The 25,676-nt window shown below is 38.8% G+C and overlaps 1 protein-coding gene across 12 annotated transcripts in view; it reads left to right on the top strand.

The window, feature by feature from the left end:
- The window catches only part of LOC137250551 (uncharacterized), a 119,332-nt gene that overhangs the window by 90,375 nt on the left and 3,281 nt on the right, over positions 1-25,676 (top strand). For all 12 annotated transcript variants that reach the window (XM_067783552.1, XM_067783551.1, XM_067783559.1 and 9 more), the window contains 6 exons: positions 18,544-20,880; positions 23,003-23,226; positions 23,292-23,932; positions 24,352-24,453; positions 24,515-24,649; positions 24,704-25,227. In XM_067783552.1, the coding sequence (XP_067639653.1) occupies positions 18,544-20,880; positions 23,003-23,226; positions 23,292-23,932; positions 24,352-24,453; positions 24,515-24,649; positions 24,704-25,227 (3,963 nt within the window). The remainder of the gene's footprint in view (positions 1-18,543; positions 20,881-23,002; positions 23,227-23,291; positions 23,933-24,351; positions 24,454-24,514; positions 24,650-24,703; positions 25,228-25,676) is intronic.

Genomic DNA, 25,676 nt, shown 5'->3' with positions numbered 1-25,676 from the left:
CTCTAGAATGTGTTTGTATGATATGGGTATCAAATGAAAGATGGTAATGAGTATTTTAAAAGGGAGTAATCCTTAGTTCTATAGGTGGACGCCTTTTCGAGATATCGCCATAAAGGTGGACCAAGGGTGACTCTAGAATGTTTGTACGATATGGGTATCAAACGAAAGGTGTTACTGAGCATTTTAAGAGTGAGTGGGCATGAGGTCTATAGGTGGACGCCTTTTCGAGATATCGTCATTAGGGTGGGCCAGGGGTGACTCTAGAATGTGTTTGTACGATATGGGTATCAAACGAAAGGTGTTACTGAGCATTTTAAGAGGGAGTGGGCATTAGGTCTACAGGTGGACGCCTTTTCGAGATATCGCCATTAGGGTGGGCCAGGGGTGACTCTAGAATGTTTGTACGATATGGGTATCAAACGAAAAGTGTTACTGAGCATTTTAAGAGGCAGTGGGCATTAGGTCTATAGGTGGACGCCTTTTCGAGATATCGCCATTAGGGTGGGCCAGGGGTGACTCTAGAATGTGTTTGTACGATATGGGTATCAAATGAAAGGTGGCAATGAGTATTTTAAAAGGGAGTAATCCTTAGTTCTATAGGTGGACGCCTTTTCGAGATATCGCCATAAAGGTGGACCAAGGGTGACTTTAGAATGTTTGTACGATATGGGTATCAAACGAAAGGTGTTACCATTAGGGTGGGCCAGGGTGACTCTAGAATGTGTTTGTACGATATGGGTATCAAACGAAAGGTGTTACTGAGCATTTTAAGAGGGAGTGGGCATTAGGTCTATAGGTGGACGCCTTTTCGAGATATCGCCATTAGGGTGGGCCAGGGGTGACTCTAGAATGTTTGTACGATATGGGTATCAAACGAAAGGTGTTACTGAGCATTTTAAGAGGCAGTGGGCATTAGGTCTATAGGTGGACGCCTTTTCGAGATATCGCCATTAGGGTGGGCCAGGGGTGACTCTAGAATGTTTGTACGATATGGGTATCAAACGAAAGGTGTTACTGAGCATTTTAAGAGGCAGTGGGCATTAGGTCTATAGGTGGACGCCTTTTCGAGATATCGCCATTAGGGTGGGCCAGGGGTGGCTCTAGAATGTGTTTGTACGATATGGGTATCAAATGAAAGGTGGCAATGAGTATTTTAAAAGGGAGTAATCCTTAGTTCTATAGGTGGACGCCTTTTCGAGATATCGCCATAAAGGTGGACCAAGGGTGACTCTAGAATGTTTGTACGATATGGGTATCAAACGAAAGGTGTTGCTGAGCATTTTAAGAGTGAGTGGGCATGAGGTCTATAGGTGGACGCCTTTTCGAGATATCGTCATTAGGATGGGCCAGGGGTGACTCTAGAATGTGTTTGTACGATATGGGTATCAAACGAAAGGTGTTACTGAGCATTTTAAGAGGGAGTGGGCATTAGGTCTATAGGTGCACGCCTTTTCGAGATATCGCCATTAGGGTGGGCCAGGGGTGACTCTAGAATGTTTGTACGATATGGGTATCAAACGAAAGGTGTTACTGAGCATTTTAAGAGGCAGTGGGCATTAGGTCTATAGGTGGACGCCTTTTCGAGATATCGCCATTAGGGTGGGCCAGGGATGACTCTAGAATGTGTTTGTACGATATGGGTATCAAATGAAAGGTGGCAATGAGTATTTTAAAAGGGAGTAATCCTTAGTTCTATAGGTGGACGCCTTTTCGAGATATCGCCATAAAGGTGGACCAAGGGTGACTCTAAAATGTTTGTACGATATGGGTATCAAACGAAAGGTGTTACTGAGCATTTTAAGAGGTAGTGGGCATTAGGTCTATAGGTGGACGCCTTTTCGAGATATCGCCATTAGGGTGGGCCAGGGTGACTCTAGAATGTGTTTGTACGATATGGGTATCAAATGAAAGGTGGTAATGAGTATTTTAAAAGAGATTAATCCTTAGTTCTATAGGTGGACGCCTTTTCGAGATATCGCCATAAAGGTGGACCAAGGGTGACTCTAGAATGTTTGTACGATATGGGTATCAAACGAAAGGTGTTACTGAGCATTTTAAGAGGGAGTGGGCATTAGGTCTATAGGTGGACGCCTTTTCGAGATATCGCCATTAGGGTCGGCCAGGGGTGACTCTAGAATGTTTGTACGATATGGGTATCAAACGAAAGGTGTTACTGAGCATTTTAAGAGGGAGTGGGCATTAGGTCTCTAGGTGGACGCCTTTTCGAGATATCGCCATTAGGGTGGGCCAGAGGTGCCTCTAGAATGTTTGTACGATATGGGTATCAAACGAAAGGTGTTACTGAGCATTTTAAGAGGGAGTGGACATTAGGTCTATAGGTGGACGCCTTTTCGAGATATCGCCATTAGGGTGGGCCAGGGGTGACTCTAGAATGTTTGTACGATATGGGTATCAAACGAAAGGTGTTACTGATCATTTTAAGAGGGAGTGGGCATTAGGTCTATAGGTGGACGCCTTTTCGAGATATCGCTATTAGGGTGGGCCAGGGGTGACTCTAGAATGTGTTTGTTCGATATGGATATCAAATTAAAGGTATTAATGAGGGTTTTAAAAGTGAGTGGCCCTTAGATGTATATGTGAAGGCGTTCTCGCGATATCGACCAAAATGTGGACCAGGTGATCCAGAAAATCATCTGTCGGGTACTGCTAATTTATTTATATATGCAATATCACTAACAGTATTCCTGCCAAGATTCCAAGGGCTGTTGATTTCGCCTTGTAGAACTTTTTCATTTTCTTCTACTTAATATGGTAGGTGTCACACCCATTTTACAAAGTTTTTTCCAAAGTTATATTTTGCGTCAATAAACCAATCCAGTTACCATGTTTCATCCCTTTTTTCGTATTTGGTATAGAATTATGGCATTTTTTTCATTTTTCGTAATTTTCGATATCGATAAAGTGGGCGTGGTTATGGTCGGATTTCGGCCATTTTTTTAACAAGATAAAGTGAGTTCAGATAAGTACGTGGGCTAAGTTTAGTAAAGATATATCGGTTTTTGCTCAAGTAATTGTGTTAACGGCCGAGCGGAAGGACAGACGGTGGACTGTGTATAAAAACTGTGCGTGGCTTCCACCGATTTCGCCCATTTTCACAGAGAACAGTTACCGTCATAGTATCTATGTCCCTACCAAATTTGAGAAGGATTGGTAAATTTTTGTGCGACTCATGGCATTATAAGTATTCTAGACAAACTAAATGAAAATGGGCGGAGCCACACCCATTTTGAAATTTTCTTTTATTTTTGTATTTTGTTGCATCATATCATTACTGGAGTTGAATTTTGACTTAATTTACTTATATACAGTAAAGATATTAAATTTTTTGTTAAAATTTGAATTAAAAAAAAATTTTTTTTAAAAAGTGGGCGTGTTCTTCATCCAATTTTGCTAACTTTTATTTAGCACATATATAGTAATAGTAGTAACGTTCCTGCTGAATTTTATCATTATATCTTCAACGACTGCCAAATTACAGCTTGCAAAACTTTTAAATTACCTTCTTGTAAAAGTGGGCGGTGCCACGCCCATTGTCCAAAATCTTACTAATTTTCTATTCTGCGTCATAACGTCAACCCAGCTACCAAGTTTCATCGCTTTAACCGCCTTTGGCAAGGAATTATCGCATTTTTTCGGTTTTTCGAAATTTTCGATATCGAAAAAGTGGGCGTGGTTATAGTCCGATATCGTTCATTTTAAATAGCGATCTGAGATGAGTGCCCAGGAATCTACATACCAAATTTCGCAAGATACCTCAAAATTTACTCAAGTTATCGTGTTAACGGACAGGCGGACGGACGGACGGACGGACGGACATGGCTCAATCAAATTTTTTTTCGATACTGATGATTTTGATATATGGAAGTCTATATCTATCTCGATTCCTTTATACCTGTACAACCAACCGTTATCCAATCAAAGTTAATATACTCTGTGAGCTCTGCTCAACTGAGTATAAAAATAAAAATCGCTAGGAATGTTAATTAGAATGATAGAAAAGAAATGAAAAATAAACACAAAACATACGCGGTTCTGGCAAGATAGCATAGAGGTGAACTTTAGGTTAGTGAAAATTAGCTAAATCGAAATTTATTTTCAAATTCGAAAATATCACAAATTTTAAATAAAATCTAACCATACTTGAAAATGCATGAAGTAGACATACATACATAGGTATGTATTCGAATGTGTTTAAGCTATACCTATAAATATATGTACATACGCATAGGCATTTCACATTACTTAACTTGCATTGTTTGTGCATTTGTGTATTTCGCAGATTCCTGTCAGCGGAACGCAAAAAGGCTGAATCTCGGTTTGTTTAAAAACCTGGATTTACCACCAATCCGATGATAACAACAACAACCCCAGCATACATAGCGGCGCCCACAACCAATAGACAAGCAAAAGAACCATGTTGTACCCAACAACAACAACAACACCCAAACTGTAGATTTTTTATGTAGGCCAACGGTCTACCGGCATAGGGTATTAGCTGGCCATATAAGCTACCGTCAGGAGCTGTTTCCGTGGTTGAACCGCAAAGAGGTCAGTGACCTAAATTGCATTAAAGAAAGCAAAGAAATAGGAAATATCTAATAAAGCAGAAACGGCGGAACATTTGGATCACTGAGACAGAGCTGACCAAGTAACAAATACAGAGAGAACTTCGGAGAGAGAGTGCTGCTGTGCGAGAGTGGATATGACCGAGAGCAGCTGCTGAGAAAAACAACGCAGGCGATCACATCGTGTCTTTTTGTACAATATGTTCACCAACTAGCTTTAACTACTCTCTAAAGTTTAAGAGTTTTTTTTCTCTTATTACTACATTTTTTTTATTGTTTTCTCGACTTGCCTAAGTCGCTTTGTTTCTTACGCATTTTGCATAATTATTTATTTTGCAATCTTTTGCGTTTCTTTTGCGTTCCTCTCAAATTTTTTTTTTGCGATCTTATTGTTTTGTTTTGACAAACTTGCCCTAATGTGTGTATATGCTGGTATGATTGCATGCTATGTATATATGTACATACGTATATGCATACCGGCCTACATATGTAAATGAACTTAAGAAAGTTTCGTGAACATTAGGTTTTTAATGTTAGTTAGGGTTTTTGTTGTTTCCGTTTGGTATCGCATAGCAGGAAAGCGAACGGGCACACAAATATCTATGAAATTCTTTTTAGGCTTATTTCTCCACCCCCACCCTAGGTTTCCCGATTGTATGCTGGCGCCAACATCAACGATGAAGCCAACAGGTGAGTGAATGTCAATTAATAAACATATCCACGTATATTTGTATACACGTACATGCGTCCGGTCTTAATTCTATTATAGCATGCGATTTTTTTTTTCTGCTTTGGCTGAATACCTTACGGAATCAAAGCATTTTTTTGCGACCAGAGTTAGTACAATACTTTTTTTCCTTTTATGATTGTGTATTAAGATTTATTCTAAACCGAATTGAAATTTATATTATCCCATGTTTTAATTTTTTTACGTTGACTTATTTTTGTTATATTTTTTTAATTTACAACAAAGAAAAAAAAAGGAAAAAAAAGGGGAAAACCCAAATATTGTATCGAATTGAAATTTTTCCTTATATATTTATTGTCGTTTTTTGTTTTTTCATTGAATGGAGGTTTATATTATTCTATATTTTGATTTATTTTTTTTTTTAACTTTTTTATTTACACCAAAAAAAAGGGGGAAAAGAAAACCCAAATATTGTATCGAATTGAAATTTTTCTTTATATATTTATTGTCGTTTTTCTTCAATGAATTGAGGTTGATATTATTCCATCTTTGAATTTTGTTTACATAGATTTATTTTTTTTTGTTTAAATTTTTTTATTTACAACAAGAAAAAAAGGGGGGAAAAGAAACCCCAAATATTGTATTGATTTGAATTTTTTTACGCATATTCCCTTTTTTTATTCTTAATCTTTAATTATTAAATCCAAGGATTTTTCCTTTGTTAGTATTAAGAGAATTTGTTAATAAACTGATGTGAGTGAAATTTAATTTAACGGGCTAGTAGTTCTTTGAAATGGAAGGCTAAATACACCTTATTTTGGAGTGGGTGTTGTTCTCCAGGATAATGGTTGATTTCTAGGTGTTTGATCCATAGACTGACCGACGGACATGACCTGACGCTAGGACTGACGGACTACTGTCAGTAATAGGGAATGCTACTTCAATTGTCGGAGCCCAGTAGCATTCAAAGGTAGTTCGCGGGTTGCGGACTAAATGGGTGGGTCGGCTCCAACTGACAGGACTGTTTCCTCCCGCTATTATCTTTCCTTTTTCCTGTCCACAATCACAGGCATGAACTTTTTTTTTTTGTCTGTGCAGCTGTGTGTGAGAATTTGCGGCAAGAACCACGACCAACGACGAGCGTAGCCCGGGCTTCCAGCATGCCTGGCCCGCCATGACTTCTCGCCAACGAACTGCGGTTACACAACACAAACTCTGACATGGAATAATCATATCATTAGTAGAGTAGGTAGAGTGTATGGAATGCTTCGTACACTATGGCTAACACAGTATTTCACTCCTTTACACATCAGAATTCTTCTTGCAAAAGCGTACTTAATACCTACGCTACAGTATTGCTGTGAGATTTATGCTAATTGCGACTCTGTATGTAAAACTAAGCTTAATGTTGTTTATAACAACATTGCCAGATACGTATTTAAGCTAAAACGACTTGACCATGTGTCTGCGTATGCCGTAAAGTTGTTAAATATTTCTTTTGAAAATTTGTTAAAATTCAGAACAGTGTTGTTCATACATAAGGTTATTCATACCCAGGAACCAAACTATTTATACCAGAGGCTTCAGTTTCTTCAATCGTCAAGGTCGGCACTGCTTATTTACACTAGACACAAAACTCTGACATCTGAACGTCAACGCAGTACGTCTTTGGAACTCACTTCCAGTTAGTTTAAGGATTATTACTAATACACTGCAATTTACAAATAAAGTGTTTAGTTTTACAATGATTGCTAACCACTACAACTCTATTTTACTACCTTCTATATCATTGAATGTGAACTTTTACATATTATATTTCATTTTTTCAAAATATTTATACCTCATTTTTTTTCTTCTCCTTTTGTGTTTCATTTTATAATGTATCCCTATTTCTCATTTTCTTACTTCTTCCCTTTTTTATGTTAAGTATTTTTAATTATCAGAATACCTTATTGTATCACACGAAGTAACTTCCCGATAACCTACAAGCTTGAAACCTGGAATATAGTTCAGAATACGATGACAATGCAATAATAAGAAAAAAATCTCCGATAGGTGGCGCATGTATCGAAATATTTCAAAAAATCGTATTTGCGGTCCGAACTGGCTTCAAATGCGATTTGTGAAAAAAACTAAGAAAGATATAAAACTAAGGGGTTTTCCATTGGAAAGAGCGTTAAATCTCCTATAAGAATCACACAAAAATTGAATAACGGTATTTGCGCACAATAGGACCCTTTCATGATTCCAGGTCACATATATGTTTTTATACTCAGTTGAGCAGAGCTCACAGAGTATATTAAGTTTGATTGGATAACGGTTGGTTGTACATATATAAAGGAATCGAGATAGATATAGACTTCCATATATCAAAATAATCAGGATCGAAAAAAAATTTGATTGAGCCATGTCCGTCCGTCCGTCCGTTAACACGATAACTTGAGTAAATTTTGAGGTATCTTGATGAAATTTGGTATGTAGGTTCCTGAGCACTCATCTCAGATCGCTATTTAAAATGAACGATATCGGACTATAACCACGCCCACTTTTTCGAAATCGAAAATTTCGAAAAACCGAAAAAGTGCGATAATTCATTACAAAAGACCGATAAAGCGACGAAACTTGGTAGATGAGTTGAACTTATGACGCAAAATAGAAAATTAGTAAAATTTTGGACAATGGGCGTGGCACCGCCCACTTTTAAAAGAAGGTAACTTAAAACTTTTGCAAGCTGTAATTTAGCAGTCGTTGAAGATATCATGATGAAATTTGGCAGGAACGTTACTCTTATTACTATATGTACGCTTAATAAAAATTAGCAAAATCGGAGAAGGACCACGCCCACTTTTAAAAAAAAATTTTTTTAAAAGTAAAATTTTAACAAAAAATTTAATATCTTTACAGTATATAAGTAAATTATGTCAAGATTCAACTCCAGTAATGATATGGTGCAACAAAATACAAAAATAAAAGAAAATTTAAAAATGGGCGTGGCTCCGCCCTTTTTCATTTAATTTGTCTAGGATACTTTTAACGCCATAAGTCGAACAAAAATTAACCAATCCTTTTGAAATTTGGTAGGGGCATAGATTTTATGGCGCTAACTGTTTTCTGTGAAAAAGGGCGAAATCGGTTGATGCCACGCCCAGTTTTTATACACAGTCGTCCGCCTGTCCTTCCGCATGGCCGTTAACACGATAACTTGAGCAAAAATCGATATATCTTTACTAAACTCAGTTCACGTACTTATCTGAACTCACTTTATCTTGGTATGAAAAATGAACGAAATCCGACTATGACCACGCCCACTTTTTCCATATCGAAAATTACGAAAAATGAAAAAAATGCCATAATTCTATACCAAATACGAAAAAAGGGATGAAATATGGTAAGGTAATTGGATTGTTTTATTGACGCGAAATATAACTTTAGAAAAAACTTTACAAAATGGTTGTGACACCTACCATATTAAGTAGAAGAAAATGAAAAAGTTCTGCAGGGCGAAATAAAAAACCCTTAAAATCTTGGCAGGTATTACATATATAAATAAATTAGCGGTATCCAACAGATGATGTTCTGGGTCACCCTGGTCCACATTTTGGTCGATATCTGGAAAACGCCTTCACATATACAACTACCACCACTCCCTTTTAAAACTCTCATTAATACCTTTAATTTGATACCCATATCGTACAAACTCATTCTAGAGTCACCCCTGGTCCACCTTTATGGCGATATTTCGAAAAGGCTAACACCTATAGAACGAAGGCCCACTCCCTTTTAAAAATACTCATTAACACCTTTCATTTGATACACATATCGTACAAACAAAGTCTAGAGTCACCCCTGGTCCAGAAAGGCCCACTCCCTCTTAAAATACTCATTAACTCCTTTCGTTTGATACCCATATTGTACAAACGAATTCTAGGGTCACCCCTGGTCCACCTTTATGGCGATATCTCGAAACGACGTCCACCTATAGAACTAGGGCCCACTCCCTTTTAAAATACTCATTAACACCTTTCGTTTGATGCCCATATTGTGCAAACAAATTCTAGGGTCACCCCTGGTCCACCTTTATGGCGATATCTCGAAACGGCGTCCATCTATAGAACTAAGGATTACTCCCTTTTAAAATACTCATTAACACCTTTCATTTGATACCCATATCGTACAAACGCATTCTAGAGTCACACCTGGTCCATCTTTATGGCGATATCTCGAAAAGGCGTCCACCTATAGAACTAAGGCCCACTCCCTCTTAAAATACTCATTAACACCTTTCATTTGATACCCATATCGTACAAACAAAGTCTAGTCACCCCTGGTCCACCTTTATTGCGATACCTCGAAAATGCGTCCACTTATAGAACTAAGGCCTACTCCCTCTTAAAATACTCATTAACTCCTTTCGTTTGATACCCATATTGCACAAACGAATTCTAGAGTCACCCCTGGCCCACCTTTATGGCGATATCTCGAAACGGCGTCCACCTATGGAACTAAGGATTACTCCCTTTTAAAATGCTCATTAACACCTTTGATTTGATACCCATATCGTACAAACGCATTCTAGAGTCACCCCTGGTCCATCTTTACGGCGATATCTCGAAAAAGCGTCCATCTATAGTACTTAGGTCCACGCCCTTTTAAAATACTCATTAATACCTTTCATTTGATACCCATATCGTACAAACGCATTCTAGAGTCAACCCTGATCCACCTTTATGGCTATATCCCTAAATGGCGTCCACCTATAGAGCTATGGCCCACTCCCTCATAAAATACTCTTTAATGCCTTTCATTTGATACACATTTCATACAAACACATTCCAGGGTTTCCCTCGGTTCATTTTCTTACATGGTTATTTTCCCTTATGTTGTCACCATAGCTCTCAACTGAGTATGTAATGTTCGGTTACACCCGAACTTAACCTTCCTTACTTGTTGTATAAAACTTTTCATTTATTTGAGGGACATTTTTTCTTAAATTTTTCATCAATAAATACTTGATTGAATAAAAAATAAGGAATTATTTTGTTAAAATTTATAGATGAGTTCATTCAAGGTTGCTTAAGTAAATATTCACACTCAATGTTACACTCCAATTTTGTCACAACCAGAATCTTCTTGCGTTAGGTTCATTCGACATCTGATTTACTGTTCCATTATTATTTTTAGATTCCCCTATTTGGTGTTGAAATTCAGAATAAACTACAAATGTATTTCGTGGACTTGAATGGCGATTGTAAATATACAATTACAATCAAATAAATATGTATTGGTCTTTAAAAAAACAGTCTAATATTTGATAATTTTTATACAAAGATCTCCCAAAAGAGTAAGAAATTAACATTGACTAAGTCCTTTCCATAGCGCACATATGTATGTATGCATGTAGTACCTATGTTCTAAAATTATCACAGCAGATGTTGAGACCTTGTCACATGACATTTTAGTGTCTATGAGTGTACTATTAATAAATTAAGTGCGCACGTGTCGTCACCAAAGAATTCTCTATTTAGTTGCATTTCCCGCAAAAGCTTGACAGTTGTGCGTTAGTTTAACGCAAATTTGGGGGGACGGATATAAACAACGTGAATAGAGTTTTTATACTCAGCGTGCTTTGCACACAGAGTATATTAACTTTGATTGGATAACGGTTGGTTGTACAGGTATAAAGGAATCGAGATAGATATATCCTTCCATATATCAAAATCATCAGTATCGAAAAAAAATTTTATTGAGCCATGTCCGTCCGTCCGTCCGTCACAACGGGTGTGGCTCCGCCCTTTTTCATTTAATTTGTCTAGAATACTTTTAATGCCATAAGTCGAACAAAAATTTACCAATCCATGTGAAATTTGATAGGGGCTTAGATACTATGACGTTAACTGTTTTCTGTGTGGGCGAAATCGGTTGAAACCACGCCCAGTTTTTATACACAGCCGACCGTCTGTCCTACCGCTCTGCCATTAACATGATAACTTGAGCAAAAATCGATATATCTTTACTAAACTTAGTTCACGTACTTACCTGAACTCACTTTATCTTGGTATAACAAATGGCCAAAATCCGACTATGACCACGCCCACTTTTTCGATATCGAAAATTACGAAAAATGAAAAAAATGCCATAATTATATACCAAATATGAAAAAAGGGATGAAACATGGTAATTGGATTGGTTTATTGACGCAAAATATAACTTTAGAAAAAACTTTGTAAAATGGGTGTGACACCTATCATATCAAGTAGAAGAAAATAAAAAAGTTCTGCAGGGCGAAATCAAAAGCCCTTGGAATTTTGGCAGGTATACTGTTCGTGGTACTATATACAAATAAATTAGCGGTACCCCACAGATGATGTTCTTGGTCACCCTAGTCCACATTTTGGTCGATAACTCGAAATCGCCTTCACATATAAACCTAAGCGCCACTCCCCTTTAAAACCCTCTTTAATACCTTTGATTTGATACCCATAACGTAAAAACACATTCTAGAGTCACCGCTGGCCCACCTTTATGGCGATATCTCGAAAAGGCGTCCACCTATAGAACTAAGGCCCACTCCCTTTTAAACTCTCATTAGCACCTTTCATTTGATCCCCATATCGTACAAACAAATTCTAGAGTCACCCCTGGTCCACCTTTATGGTGATATCCCGAAAAGGCGTCCACCTATTGAACTAAGGCCCACTCCTTTTTAAATACTCATTAACACCTTTAATTTGATACCCATATAGTACCAACAAATTCTAGAGTCACCCCTGGTCCACCTTTATGGCGATATCTCGAAAAAGCGTCCACCTATAGAACTAAGGCCCACTCCCTTTTAAATAATCATTAACACATTTGATTTCACGCCCATATCGTACAAACACATTCTAGAGTCACCCCTGGTCCACCTTTATGGCGATATCCCGAAATGGCGTCCACCTATAGAACTATGGCCCACTCCCGTTTAAAATAATCTTTAATACCGTCCATTTGATACCCATGTCATACAAACACATTCCAGGGTTACCCTAGGTTCACTTTCCTACATGGTGATTTTCCCTTATTTTTTCTCCAAAGCTCTCAGCTGAGTATGTAATGTTCAGTTACACCCGAACTTAGCCTTCCTTACTTGTTACTTATACACTTAAATGCATGCAGTGATGCCTGCGGAAGTCTGCCTGCTGAGCTATTCAAATATGGCGGCAAAAAGTTGATAGGACGCATGCATTCATTTCGATGCAAACTATGATCGGACGACTGCATGCCTGACGATTGGACTCTAAGGAGCATATTATGTATAACGCAACGAGCTCTTCAGATGAGTTTTCGCTGAGAGCTTTTCATGGCAGAAATATGTACACTCGTAGTGCTTGCCAAGCACTGCCGACGGGCGACCCCGCTTGGAAATACTTTTCTCTAATTGATGTTGTTTTGTACAGGGCGCGAACCCAGGATCTTCGGTGTTGTAGACGGAGCACGCTACCATCACACCACGGCGGCCGCAAACCTGATTGCCTTTGTGAAATTTTAGATATTATATAGTGGTGAATTTGAATGCCAATGACTGTGACGCAAAGTGTCACGGCGTCATACGTAATCCGGCCCTAAGTGTTCTTTTCTCAATCCACAAGAAGGCGATCCCGCAAACTGCCGCAACTTTCGTGAAATAGCCCTTCTTAATATCGAATATAAGGTCTTTTCATGCGGTTTGTGCCCAACATTGGAGCCCACCGTGAATTGTCTGGTTGGCCGATCTTATAAGTGCGGTTTCAGACCTGGGAGATCTACCATCGACCATATTTTTCCAATGCGTCAAATCTTGGAAAAAACCCGCGAAAAAAAGTACTGACCCACATCACCTCTTCATCGATTTTAAAGCCGCCTTCGACAGTACGAAAACGAGCAGTTAAATGCCCCAATTTCTGAATTTGGTTTCCCAAAAAAACATATATGGCTGTGCAAAATGATGTTGCGCAACACCAACGGCTCAGTAAGAATTGGAAAGGACCTCTCCGAGCCGTTCGAAACTTAACGACGTTTCATACAGGGTGATCCCCTATCGTGCGATTTCTTTAATTTGATGCTGGAGAAAATTATACCAGCTGCAGAACTTAACCGCTCTGGAAAAATATTCTATAAGAGTGTGCGTTTTCAGGCGTATGCTGACGACAATGACATCTATTTCCTGAACACCGGAGCCGTAAGTTTAACTTACTTCAAACTGGAATAACAAGCGGATTAGATGGGTTTGATGGTGAATGAACCAGAATTAACACAGACAAGAAATCCAGCGAAGAATCACTCTTTTTAAAAAATGCTAATTTGAATTGAGTAGGCAATTGAAACGTAAACTCCTCTCTCGGCAAACGAATATCATGCTCTACAAGCTTATTATCGTACCCCTTTGCTTAGCTTTGAGCGTGACAGAATCAGATGACGCGCCTCTGGAAGGTGTTTTTATCGGAACGCGCCAATGGAAGCAGAGGAAGAAGGTGATTTAAATACTCTTGGTGTTACGAACTGGCGCCAGTTAGCACAGTGAAGTAGCGACAAGCGCGCCTCGGATGGTCATAACCGTTTAAACTTTAATTAAGGCCGGGGCTTTCAGTGGCAGTTTAAACTCCAGTTAAAGTTGACTAGAGTTGAACCCTGTCACTTCGGCCGCCTAAGCTGAGACGAGCAGCAATATGTTAATGTTGTCGAACAAAGTGGAAAGGTTAAACTTTAGTAAACTTTAAACTCACATTGAAAAACCAGGCATAAGTAAGGAAGAGTGTTTGGAATTTAAGTAAAACTTCTTTGTTTTCTAGTCTGCTTACAATGTCGACAAATGCATGTTTTCTTAACACAAGTATTGGGGTCTTGTGTCTCAGTCGATAGGGTGCATCACTGATATGAATAAGTAACTATACATGAATTGATGATCTTAAATGCCACTGTAATATTTTTTTGACTCGTAATTCATGCATTGCTTCGATGGAAACTCTTCTTAGAGCATATGAATTAAAACATATATAGATATATAATACAGACATTAGAGTGTGCCGTTTTCTGGTAATATTTTTATCATGGTCACACCTGGGTTTACAGTGCTTTATATAAGTTTTACTTCACTTCCGAAAAAAATCCTGATGCACCCCGTATTAGCGCATCGGTCATGTTGGTTTCTTAGGCCCGGTTTTTCAGTAGTTGCTTAAGCTAAGCTTAGACTAAGTTTGCTTAAACTCTAGTCAAATTCAAACTCCAGTTAAACTACTGAGTAGTTGTTCAGTCACAGTTTACGGCCGCCTTTGGGGTAGGCTTTTTTGTACGGCAACATTGGTATTTTGTTATCTAGATAACTTGTAGATACGACAACAACTGATTTTGCTTACCCATCAAAAGCTCTGCCATGAAAAGCTCTCAGTGAAAACTGCCTTGCAGATGCCGTTCGGAGTAGGCATAAGACATGTAGGTCCATGTAGGTGGAAGAGAAGCTCGGCCTTAGATCTCTTCGGAGGTTATCGCGCCTTACATTTATTATTTATTTTTTATCAAGTTGGGAACGATCATTTTTTCAACTTAAGTAATAGCATTTTTCGCTTTATAAAAAATTCCCTCTTTTGCTGAGTGCACTATGATTCTCAAGTTTAGCCACTGTTTCGTAATAACTCTTGAGGTTTTAGAGGTATGCTAGTTATCAACATGAGCTCTAATGGTACTCAAGCCCAAATACTTGTTGGGTATATTCGACGCCATTTCGAACGAACGCAAATCACCGATAGGGTAACTGGAGTTTAACCCTGCCAGATTGGCCGCTTAATCTCAGCTTAAACTTCAGTTAAAGTAGATTGAAAAACTGCAGAATAAGTTTCGGCGTAGTTTAACTGACAAACTGAGTTGAACTTATACAGAAAAATACGGCCTTAATTAAAGAAGCATTATGCCAACTCACCAGGTTCACAGTCCACCCTCTTAACTTCATTACAACAATCAATGTTATCGATATTGACACAAAACAACATACAGCCACCTGAAAAAACGTGATGCAGGTGTCATTATTATCGTCATGCTGCCTTGTGTACTTCGGCGATAGCAATATTTCGTGGTAGATATTTTTATTAGTCATGTGTCCTTCCCATTAAAAAATGGTGATGATTATAAATAATGTCCAGTCACATTTCGATCGTACGTTATACCTTCCGCTTTTTTATCCATTTTTGCACATTCATAAAATTAAAATTGGCTACTATTGTCACTAAGAAATTTAGAATGGTATGTCAGAGTATTGTGAATTATGCATTTCAGCTGGTATGGAATTCCACTTCGATTGTCATCTATTTCTTACACATAGATAACCGAAGCGTTAAAATTCTAAAACTCCCAAACTGCAGCTGTTCAGTACTGGCTAAAAAATCCATGCCTTTTTGAGATAACACTAAATGCATCACCCGGTTCTAGAAAAATGTATTTGCACTAAATTTAAGGTAGCTCCTTACAGATTATTCGTGGGTATATAAAATACATACCATGCCAGTGGGGAGTTCTCTAACCTTTTAGAAACAATTTTTTAAGTGATAACGCAATGTAGGGACGAATTTTAAAGTAGGGGAATTCCTTAACATTTATCTATAAATAAGTTAAAGAGTATCCCCGAAAATCTTTTTGCTAGAATGATGGGGTTAAAGCAATGAATATACAATGGAACGGGATAGCTTAAATAAGTGTGAAAGCAAGTGCATGGAATTGCTCATACTTAACATTTTTTACGTACTACCTTCAATACCTTTAAAGAGTGCTATTATTATTTGTTTGCCTTATAAACTTCAGTAGCGCCGAAGCAGACGTGAACTTTACCTCCGACAAAATGCTATACTAGACATTTAATTATGTTGCGAAGTTAATAGTAGCCTAGGCTTCGTTAGCTTGGTGGTCGAATACCACGGAAAGTACAGCAAGAACAAAATTAAGCAAACTGAATCGACTAGTTTGAATTGGCATAGCAGGTGCGATGAGAACGAACGCGGCTAAAACACTTAGTGTCCTAGTGGGAAAACCTTGCTTTCCTGTTCTAAAAGAGAAAGAGGGAATACTTGATGTACCGAACTTTTAAAATATTTTTGAGCTCCCTAAGCTCAGAATCTTTCGGAATTTTTGAGCCCTGACTTATATCTGAAAAAGGACCATCAAAAACGATAAAACTCACCAAAACCTTCGGGGAGTGCTCTTATCGCTACAGAAACAACAAAAACAACAACAACAACTACATTATGTCACCCTTGCACAAAAAATATGTGATCTCGTATGAGGTTCTATCATATTTTTATGTTACTAGAGCTCATTTATGTTTGGTTGGCATGCATTTGGCTATGATGGATGGATGAAAACTTGGTGACGGGAAAATAGGAGCTACTATCTTTGGACCACACTTCAAAAATTCGATACCAAGTGCAACCCCAAAACTTTTTCAGACAGAAATATATGCAATAGAAACTTGCGGTAGAGAATGACTACGAAGCGGATTATTTTCGAGAAGTATCCTCATAATATCGGACAGTCAAGCAGTCTCGCAGTCTTACCCAACTACTTCTAAGCTTGTGGATGAATGTATTGAAGTCCTAAATGATATGGGAGCCAAAAGCAAGGGTTTGTTAAGAGACATGAATGTAATGCACAGGTAGACTACCTAGCCAAGTAGGATGCTCTAGTAGCATTCTATGGCCAAACTAGGGAAACCATAAGTAACAGGGAAACAAAGAAGTTCAGACAACACTGCATTGAATTATGCGCGGTTCCAGGGGGGGGGGGGGGGGGAACTTGACTGTTATGAAGTATATAATGCTAATCTACATAGTAATTTCTTATAACACAACGGATTTTTACTCATTTTTTATTTTTCTTGCTTTTTTACGTTATTATTATATATATTTAAAAAAAAAGTCGGTTACGTGATATAATCGATATCTTTAAGTTTGTGACATCTTTGAAATGTCAAGAGAAAACTTGTTGGGGGATTCATGGACATATGTAAGTGCATTTGCGCCGTAAGTTCAACTAACTTCAAATACCATATGGCAAATAGACCTTATGACCAATTTAAATGGTCGTTGTATTACTTAACTTTATAATCTTCATCAATTTGACCTAATGGCTACTCAGAATTTTTCGTGGGACCATTTGATAGGCTCATAATTTCATTGACCTTGTGGCGATTTGAAGTGGTCATAAAGTGACTTGACGTTATGTCCGTTGACCTTTTGTCCCCCAGGATTCAAAGGGTTGATAAGCGCAATTCAAAGTTTTATAGCTGTACAGCTTCCGCTCCGCAACCCAATTGTCAACCTCCCATACGCGAGGGGAAACCTGCAACAAATAAGTATGTATCATACACATATTTAGCAGGCGGGGCTCTGGCAACTCCAAGCTTCTCATAGAACTAGGGTATCGGGGGTAGCCCAGAAGGTTCATATAAATTGTTCCCCAGATGGTCCGGCTAACACCTTCATGGTGCTTGGTACCGGGACGTACCGGATCTATATCCGCCAAAGGACAATCAACAATGATAAAACTCCCCAAAACCTTCCGGGGAGTGCTCTAATCGCCACAGAAACAACAACAAGAATAACTACATTATGTCTCCCTTGCATTAAAAAATATGTGATCTCATATGAGGAACTATCATATTTTTATGTTTCTAGAGCTTATTTATGTTTGGTTGGCATGCATTTGGCTATGATTTGAAGTTGATAATTGGGAGTACCATTTGCTCTTAGAGTTGCCATAGTTTTTTTTCAAGTAATACTTAATTACCCTAGGTTGGTCATTCTTTCTCAGCCTTTAGATAGGTATCCAAAAAAGTATCCCATACAATGGCACACCCTAGTAAGTATCTGCACATATATTATATTTCAGTATGAGGGTGTATCTTGCCTGCTTTTAACTCAAACTAAAATAAATGCACACATATATACATACATATATAATCAAGCACTCTTATGATCACAACAATGTGAACTTGATACTTAAGGAACGGTCGGAAGTCCTCAAACTTCAGATCGTTTCGGCACGTTGCAGGAAAAACATAACAGAGCACAGTATTGGATTTTTATTTAATAATTAATTATTTTGGTACTAATACTTTAATTAAAAATAATAAAAAAGTGGTAGTTGTTGCGGCGGAAGTATTTAGGTGATAAGGGCGGCCACGGGCACACCAATACACATGCAAATAAATATTTGATTCTTTCGGCTTATTTATAGAAATTAACTTTATTTTTGTTCACTTACTTCCAGCGAGCTCTTAAAATCCATCGGTAGTACATCCAAACTTCTCACCGAATCAATCGGAGAGCGCGTGGCGCTCAAAGCCAAGGGCGTCAAAAACAAATTTGATAAGAATCTTAGTAACATTAGCAGTGAAACTGCACAACGTTTACGCAGTGTCGGTAAGAATTTTAATACAAATTTCACACTCACCAAGAAAGACAAGGATAAACAAAAGGAAAAAGATGTAACTACTGCACAATTTCACATCGATCGCCCACAAACACTGCCACCCAACGATCAAGTCTTTGGTTCGATCTCGTTCACCAGCCCGCTCAACCGTAAATCGGGCGCCGTCGATGATTTATCCGCTAGCGCTACCGACTGTTCTTATGATTTGCCGCGTAGCTTAAAATTAGCGCACAGCGATTTAGATTTACCTGCGCCACCATCGTACGAGGACGCTGTCAAATCAGCGCCACAAGCAACTTTCCCACGTAACGCGCCCACAAGTAAATCGTTAATGGTGCCAAAACATATCGCCGATGAGGCTGCAAATGTTGCGCTAAAGAAACAACGTAGTAACTCGAGCTTGCAAAATGTAGCTGAAGAAACGGGCCGCGCAACTTTCGGCTCAGATACGACATCGCGTGATTCGATAGATTTACCCTCTCTGCCTATGCCAACGTTTCCACCACCTGTGCTACCAAAAGAAGTTGTTGATGCGATCGGTGATGGTCTTTATGGCAAGCTTAAGCCAATACAACCACCACAGCGGCTAAAACGACGTAAAAACTATGAAGAAATTCAATTGCGTCGAGTTATAGAAACACCATCCCCTATTGGAGGTGCTTCTCTACGCCCCAATGTAGATTCGGTGGAGTTGCAGCAGCTAAATATGGAAGTAGCAGCAACAGAACGTGAAGAGTCTATGTTGATACGTAAGCAGATACTGTCCGCGGAGAATCGTACACCAAAACCAGAGCGTAGTGAATCATGGGAGTATTTTGCAGATAGTGTGGAGGAGAGTTTGTGCTCCACACCAGAGCCGGTATATGCTAATGACGAAGCCACCTACGGTAGAGTTTTCGAAATGGCTTCAAGCCAAACACCAATTCCTATACAAGATCATCAAGCAAATAGTTTGAGACAAATAAAAACTACCGAGCCTTGCACAGAAGGTGCTGTGGGTGGTTGCGTAAAACCAACTGTAGAAGTTATTAAAGAGTTTGATCCGCTTTTGTACCGCAAAGCAGCGACCCTATGCAATTCAGATAAAAGTAATCAGCTTTTGTTGCTAGAGCATTTACTAGAAGAGGATATCTATGGCACAGTTTCAGGCGATCAAATCAAGTCTGATGATGATGTGAGTATGTGCACGTCAGAGGAAGATAATCAGACTGCCATCACTTGCACAACCACAGCTTTGGTAGCGCAAGAGCCCATACCAGCAACTGTCGTTTTACCCACACCTAATGAAAAACCCACCAACAATGTTGCTGACAGGAGTAGTCAATTAAGAATCGTACATCAAAATGCACAATTACTATCAGAGAGCATGGAAAATATATTGGATGAAGAGGAAGGTCGCGTGCGTCCCTATTTGAGTCGCGTCGATGAACAACCAGCAAGTGATGGCAACATCGACTTGGCGCGCGCTTCTGATAATCGTACTAAATGGTTTGTGTCAGACAACAAAGAAAATAAAGAAAAGCAGCAGCAGCGCGGTAATTCTTTCAATAAACTTAACATTGAAGGTGATGGCCCACCATCCTATCTTGAAGCTATTGGCTCAGATGGTCGTCCAGCACTAACATCTAGTGAGCAAAAATCACGCGCTTCGCGTTTCTTGAACACCGTCAACGTGTTTTCGACGACCGTTAAGCAGCGCGTTGGTGCGATTACACGCAAGAGCAGTTTTAAAGTGGCATCCAAATCTGATGTGAAAGTTACTCTACAAATGGTGCCACGTCCCACCCTATCACCACTGTTGGTCCGTTACGAGGGACCATTAGTACGTTTTCCCTCCGGCGTTGTTGAAGATATTTTGAAGGAGATGCAAAATAGGAAAGCTGTTTTACGTGATCGTCAATTTCAAACATTCCTCGATCATGAGATGAAGACTCCGAAGGAAAACATTCCACTCGAATATATTACAACCATTCAATGTGTCAGTAACAGTCGTGTAACAGATAGTTCAACACATTTTTATTGCTTTGAATTGACTTCTGTTGTACCTAAGAATCAATCCAGTGTTGCGGTGCAGGCAATGACGAATCCGAATTTGGTTATGACGAGTACTTCTTCTGGCAATTGTAAGCATCAGCGTGCATCACATTTGTATGGTGTAAGCAAGGAATCGGAGAGGTGAGTTGAGTGAATAAGGTTGCTTAGTTGTGTGTAGAAAGTGAAACGTTTCGTAAGTTCCCAAACTACTCCCAGAATAGAGATGGTCATGTCATATGCATATTGTATGTACAATAAACTATAGACCGTCCCATAGTTTCAATTCTACTATAGTTTCTTTAATCCTCGAGTTTCGTATCGTGCTCGACATTAAAAACATTACCACCAACGAAGTTTATCTCTTGAGGTTTTAAAGGCAAACACTCTCTATCTATGGGTCGTTCCAGTCCCGCTGGAGTCCACCGGACATCTCCCATTTGCTGGGACCTCGGGCACAGAAGGATCGAGGACAGTAAATTTTACGATGGGATGCTCGGGAAAGTTTCTGAAGTTAATATAGATGAGCAAGAGAGCTCAAACGACCATCTTTGGGCAGGAGAGACATGTTTGCAAAGGAAAGCAATGACTTTCCTTCTCAAACTAAACAATGTGTCTCGACTATAACGTATACGGCCCAACTCTACCCGTATCGGGTTAAGGGGCTAAACAAAGGCGAAGGTTCGAAAGGTAAAAAAAAAAATAGATCGAAGCCGGGGACAAGAAGACTCAGATTTCTGTTGGCGAGGGTCTTTAACAATTCAGTGGACCCTCTTCAATTCACATGGAAAAGAAAACTTATTCATAAAAATGTGTGGAAATTTCTACTCAGACCTCTTTTTAGCCAAAAAGGGTATGTTGCATTAGGTCAACAAGATCTGAGACCTTACCACTAGCGAAGTCCTTTCGCTTTAAACATTGGCACCGAACTAACAAAGGATTTTAAAAGTGTAGAACAATGCCATGGTTGGACATCTTCCCTTCTGCAGACCGATCCTTAACCAATTACAGACCCAGTCTCTTTGAGTGCCCTTTGATTCCAGAGTTCTCTCCAAATGAAGGTGCGTCAGGAGCAATATCTTTTGTGAAAAGTGATGAGTTTTTTAAAACGCGCTGCTTTTTTATCGAGGAAAAATAGTACCAAGTAAATCTTCTGCAACATGTTGCATCAACTTCTACGAGTTTTATGATACTTCCAGGAGAAACGTTGAAATAATTTTTAAAAAAGAAATGGTGGCGGTTCAGAGTGGTTTGCTTGGTTTTCAGTCGATCTAAATTACTTGCATTAAAAATTGATTCAAATGGACTCTGTGGTCATTTGGTATCATTTGGTGTCAAATGCGTTTCTATTATAACACTTAACTTACTAGAAGTCGCTAAAGTAGTGCGTGGACAAAACCTAACACATACATGATGTTTGTTTATTTCATAACTAGTTTTATTATTTTTGGTGTTCCACATTCTGAGGCATTGTTTTCAAAAGAATTCTTAATTGTTCAATTTAAGTATCACTTTGTAGTCAAAATGGACGACAAACGCATTTGACGTTGTACGACAATGACCAATACCAAACATAAGTATGAAAACGATAAGTAACGATAAGTACGATAACGATTTATTACCCATGAGTGGATTTCATTTTGTCAAATGTGGACTGACATCATGCGTCTTTGTCATTATGTCATATAATTGACTAGAAGCCTATGAAGCAGTTGGTGCTCAAAACCTAACCTCAAATTTTGCGCTCATTTATTTTTCAACCTCTTTTATTATTTTCCGTTATTTCACATATTGTGGAGTTATAAATTGATTAGAGACCAGTTAGCAAAGGTAAAATAAATTGCCAACTTATTGTCAAATAAAGTTTTGATGTCAAATTTTACATATAACTGGGCAATTGCCGTTTTCACTTTTTGTTTAATTTAAGTATCACTTCGTAGTTAAAAGAGAAGACAAACGTATTTGACGTGGTGTGACACACCGTTTTATTGCCAAGATTGTGGTCAAATTTGATCTGGGGAAAACCAAGCATATTGTATTAAAGAGTTCAAGGCGCTATCTGATTGTATCCAGGTGACTCCTTATACTATTGACATTGAGTCCAGATATACATTATTTACTTACTTACTTACTTAATAGGCACTTAACTGGTCTTTGTATTTGGCCTTTCGTGGGGGCCGCTCTCTTCCTCTGCTCCCATGCATCATGCACTATCTTTCAATTCTCTCAGTACTACCTGAAATCAGTATTTTTCAATATTTTCCAGGGGTGTTTGGATGCAAAAGATCTTAGAGAGTTTGACCAATACAATACCACCAAAATATGCTTGCCACTATTATCGCGCCGGTTGGTGTTATCTAAAAAATTCAATAACATCTGAATGGAGTGGAACATGGCTAGTGCTGAAGAAGAATCAAAGACGTTTGATCTTTGTGAGTGAGGCTGCTGGTAATGTGGAGAAAATGGACTTGCGGAAAGCGCGCTGCATAGGTATTTGGAACTACTAAAACAACTGAGAAAGTTGTTGTTTTTACTATTTTACTTCTGAATTTTAGTACTCAAAGACAGCGATGAAACGATACGTAATTTACACGTCGAATCGGGTCCCACGCTTATGATCGATTGTCCACCTTTCACGGTCTATATCATAATGTGTTCATCACGTGAGACAAAAATTTGGCGTCATATTATACGTGAGGTGGCACACAACAACGGGTTTTCGCTTATCGATCAACAGCTGACTAAATTCAATGTGCCCGTTATTGTCGATAAATGCATAAACTTCGTTTATATACATGGTTCCATGTCAGAGGGTATTTATCGTAAATCGGGTTCAGAAAATTCTATTCTTAAACTTTTGGCGGCTTTTCGCGCTGATGCATTTAATGTAGAGATTACACGTAACGAATATAACGAACACGATGTGGCGAATGCTTTGAAACGTTTCATGCGTGATTTGCCCGAACGTTTAATGGGTAAACTATCAGAAAGTTTTATGTGCGTAACAGAGTTGACAAAATCTACTGAGAAGATACATGCCTATAAGGAGCTGTTGGTGCGTTTGAGTGTGATTGAACATGAAACGTTGAAAAAAATAGTCGGTCACTTAGCATTTATAAGTTCACAGAAGGCGAATAATAAGATGAGCACAAAAAATTTGACAATGATTTGGGGACCAACATTGCTGCAAAATCATGTGAGTGGTAGAGGCAAGGCGAATTCGGTACTATGCCATCAGCTGATTGCAAAATTTGATACAGCAGGATGTCAGCGGAACGCAATTAACGATCATTTTCTTCTGATTCGACATTATGGTGTACGGCGAATTGAATTGAATTCGCTTTGTTATCACCGCAGCAGGTTTGGATTCGACCAAGGCGCTCCTATACAAGGTGATAGCAAAGCGAATTCAATCCAATTCGCCGTGCAGAAGAAAGTCAAGTTAAAAGAAAATTAGCATTGATTTCGATTAGTTGATATATTTTTTTAACAAGGCGTTGTGTGCAAATAATCAAGAAGCAATAAGCTGATGGGAGAACGCCAACCGATACTGAATTCGCCTTGGATTTGACCAAATGACTAATTTATTTCCCCTTATCTCATCTTTAATTACAGCATCAGCAGGAAGAAATGGTATATTCGCAAAAAGAGGCTGACGTTTTAGCTGACTTGATTACTCTCTATAAAAATCTGTTTCCTTTGTCGCCTGAAGAGATCGTAAGTTTTTCTTAGCGAAGTTGATAATACTTATGTAAAAAATACAAATTTCAATTTCCAGAAAAAAGAGCAGGAAATGCTCTTGTGCTTACAAAAATATTACGCGGCCGCCGAAACTCTAACGGACTCGGTAAAGAAATCGGGAGATCTGAAAATGTGGGTGGTACTCAACCCCAGACCGGACAATACGAAAGAAGTAAACTTTATAGTTTAGTTTTAATGAATATTAACTACAATTTATTTTATCTAGGAAAAAACTCAAATAAATGTTACCATCACACCAACCCGCACCGTTTACGACATTTGCCGCGAACTCGCACCAAAAATGCAAATGTCAACGCATCAAGTTTCGTTGTACGAGGTCATCATGAACGATAGTCTCGAGCGCCCACTACATCATGATATTAAAGTATTCGATATTGTACTCAATTGGTCTTATTGGCCTGAAGATGATCGCAAGAATAATTATTTGGTTGTAAAACCTATAGAGATGTTACGTGAAGTACAACGCGCAGTTAAAAATTTGGCGACGGTTACACCTGGCAAGGAGTTAAAATTCGCAGATAATCGCACAAAGTCTTTCAAATCATTTTTATGCGAATTGCGCGATGGAAAAATTGTGATATCGAAGAAAGAAAAGAATGATAAGACTACTATCGTGCGTGAGATTTTCTTGCATAGCACAACGGCATATTTGGGTTGTGAGAAGAAACGTGATTTTCCATGGAGTTGGGCCATAACATTTGTGGAGCAAACACAGTCACAAATATTGAGGTAAGTTTGATAAATGAATGAGGTAACGCCAAAAATGGCGGCCACCGTGGTGTGATGGTAGCGTGCTCCGCCTACCACACCGACGATCCTGGGTTCACGCCCCGGGCAAAGCAACATCAAACTTTTAGAAATAAGGTTTTTAAATTAGAAGAAAATTTTTCTAAGCGGGGTCGCCCTTCGGCAGTGTTTGGCAAGCACTCCGTCTGTATTCCTGCCATGAAAAGCTCTCAGTGAAAAGTCATCTGCCGTTCGGAGTCGGCATAAAACAAGTAGGTCCCCTTCCGCCAATTTGTATGAACAATTAAAAAGGAGCACGACGCAAATTGGAAGAGAAGCTCGGCCTAAAATCTCCTTCGGAGGTTATCGCGACTTACATTTTTTTATTATTTATAACGCCAAAATGGCAGCCTCCTCTTGGCTAACACATCGGTCATGGGACGGAGCCAGAA

This window comes from Eurosta solidaginis, chromosome 4 (assembly GCF_040869045.1).
Source record: "Eurosta solidaginis isolate ZX-2024a chromosome 4, ASM4086904v1, whole genome shotgun sequence".
In the NCBI taxonomy this organism is placed as follows: Eukaryota; Metazoa; Arthropoda; class Insecta; order Diptera; family Tephritidae; genus Eurosta; species Eurosta solidaginis.
Note: the sequence above shows the minus strand (reverse complement) of the source record. Positions and strands in the feature narration are given on the sequence as shown.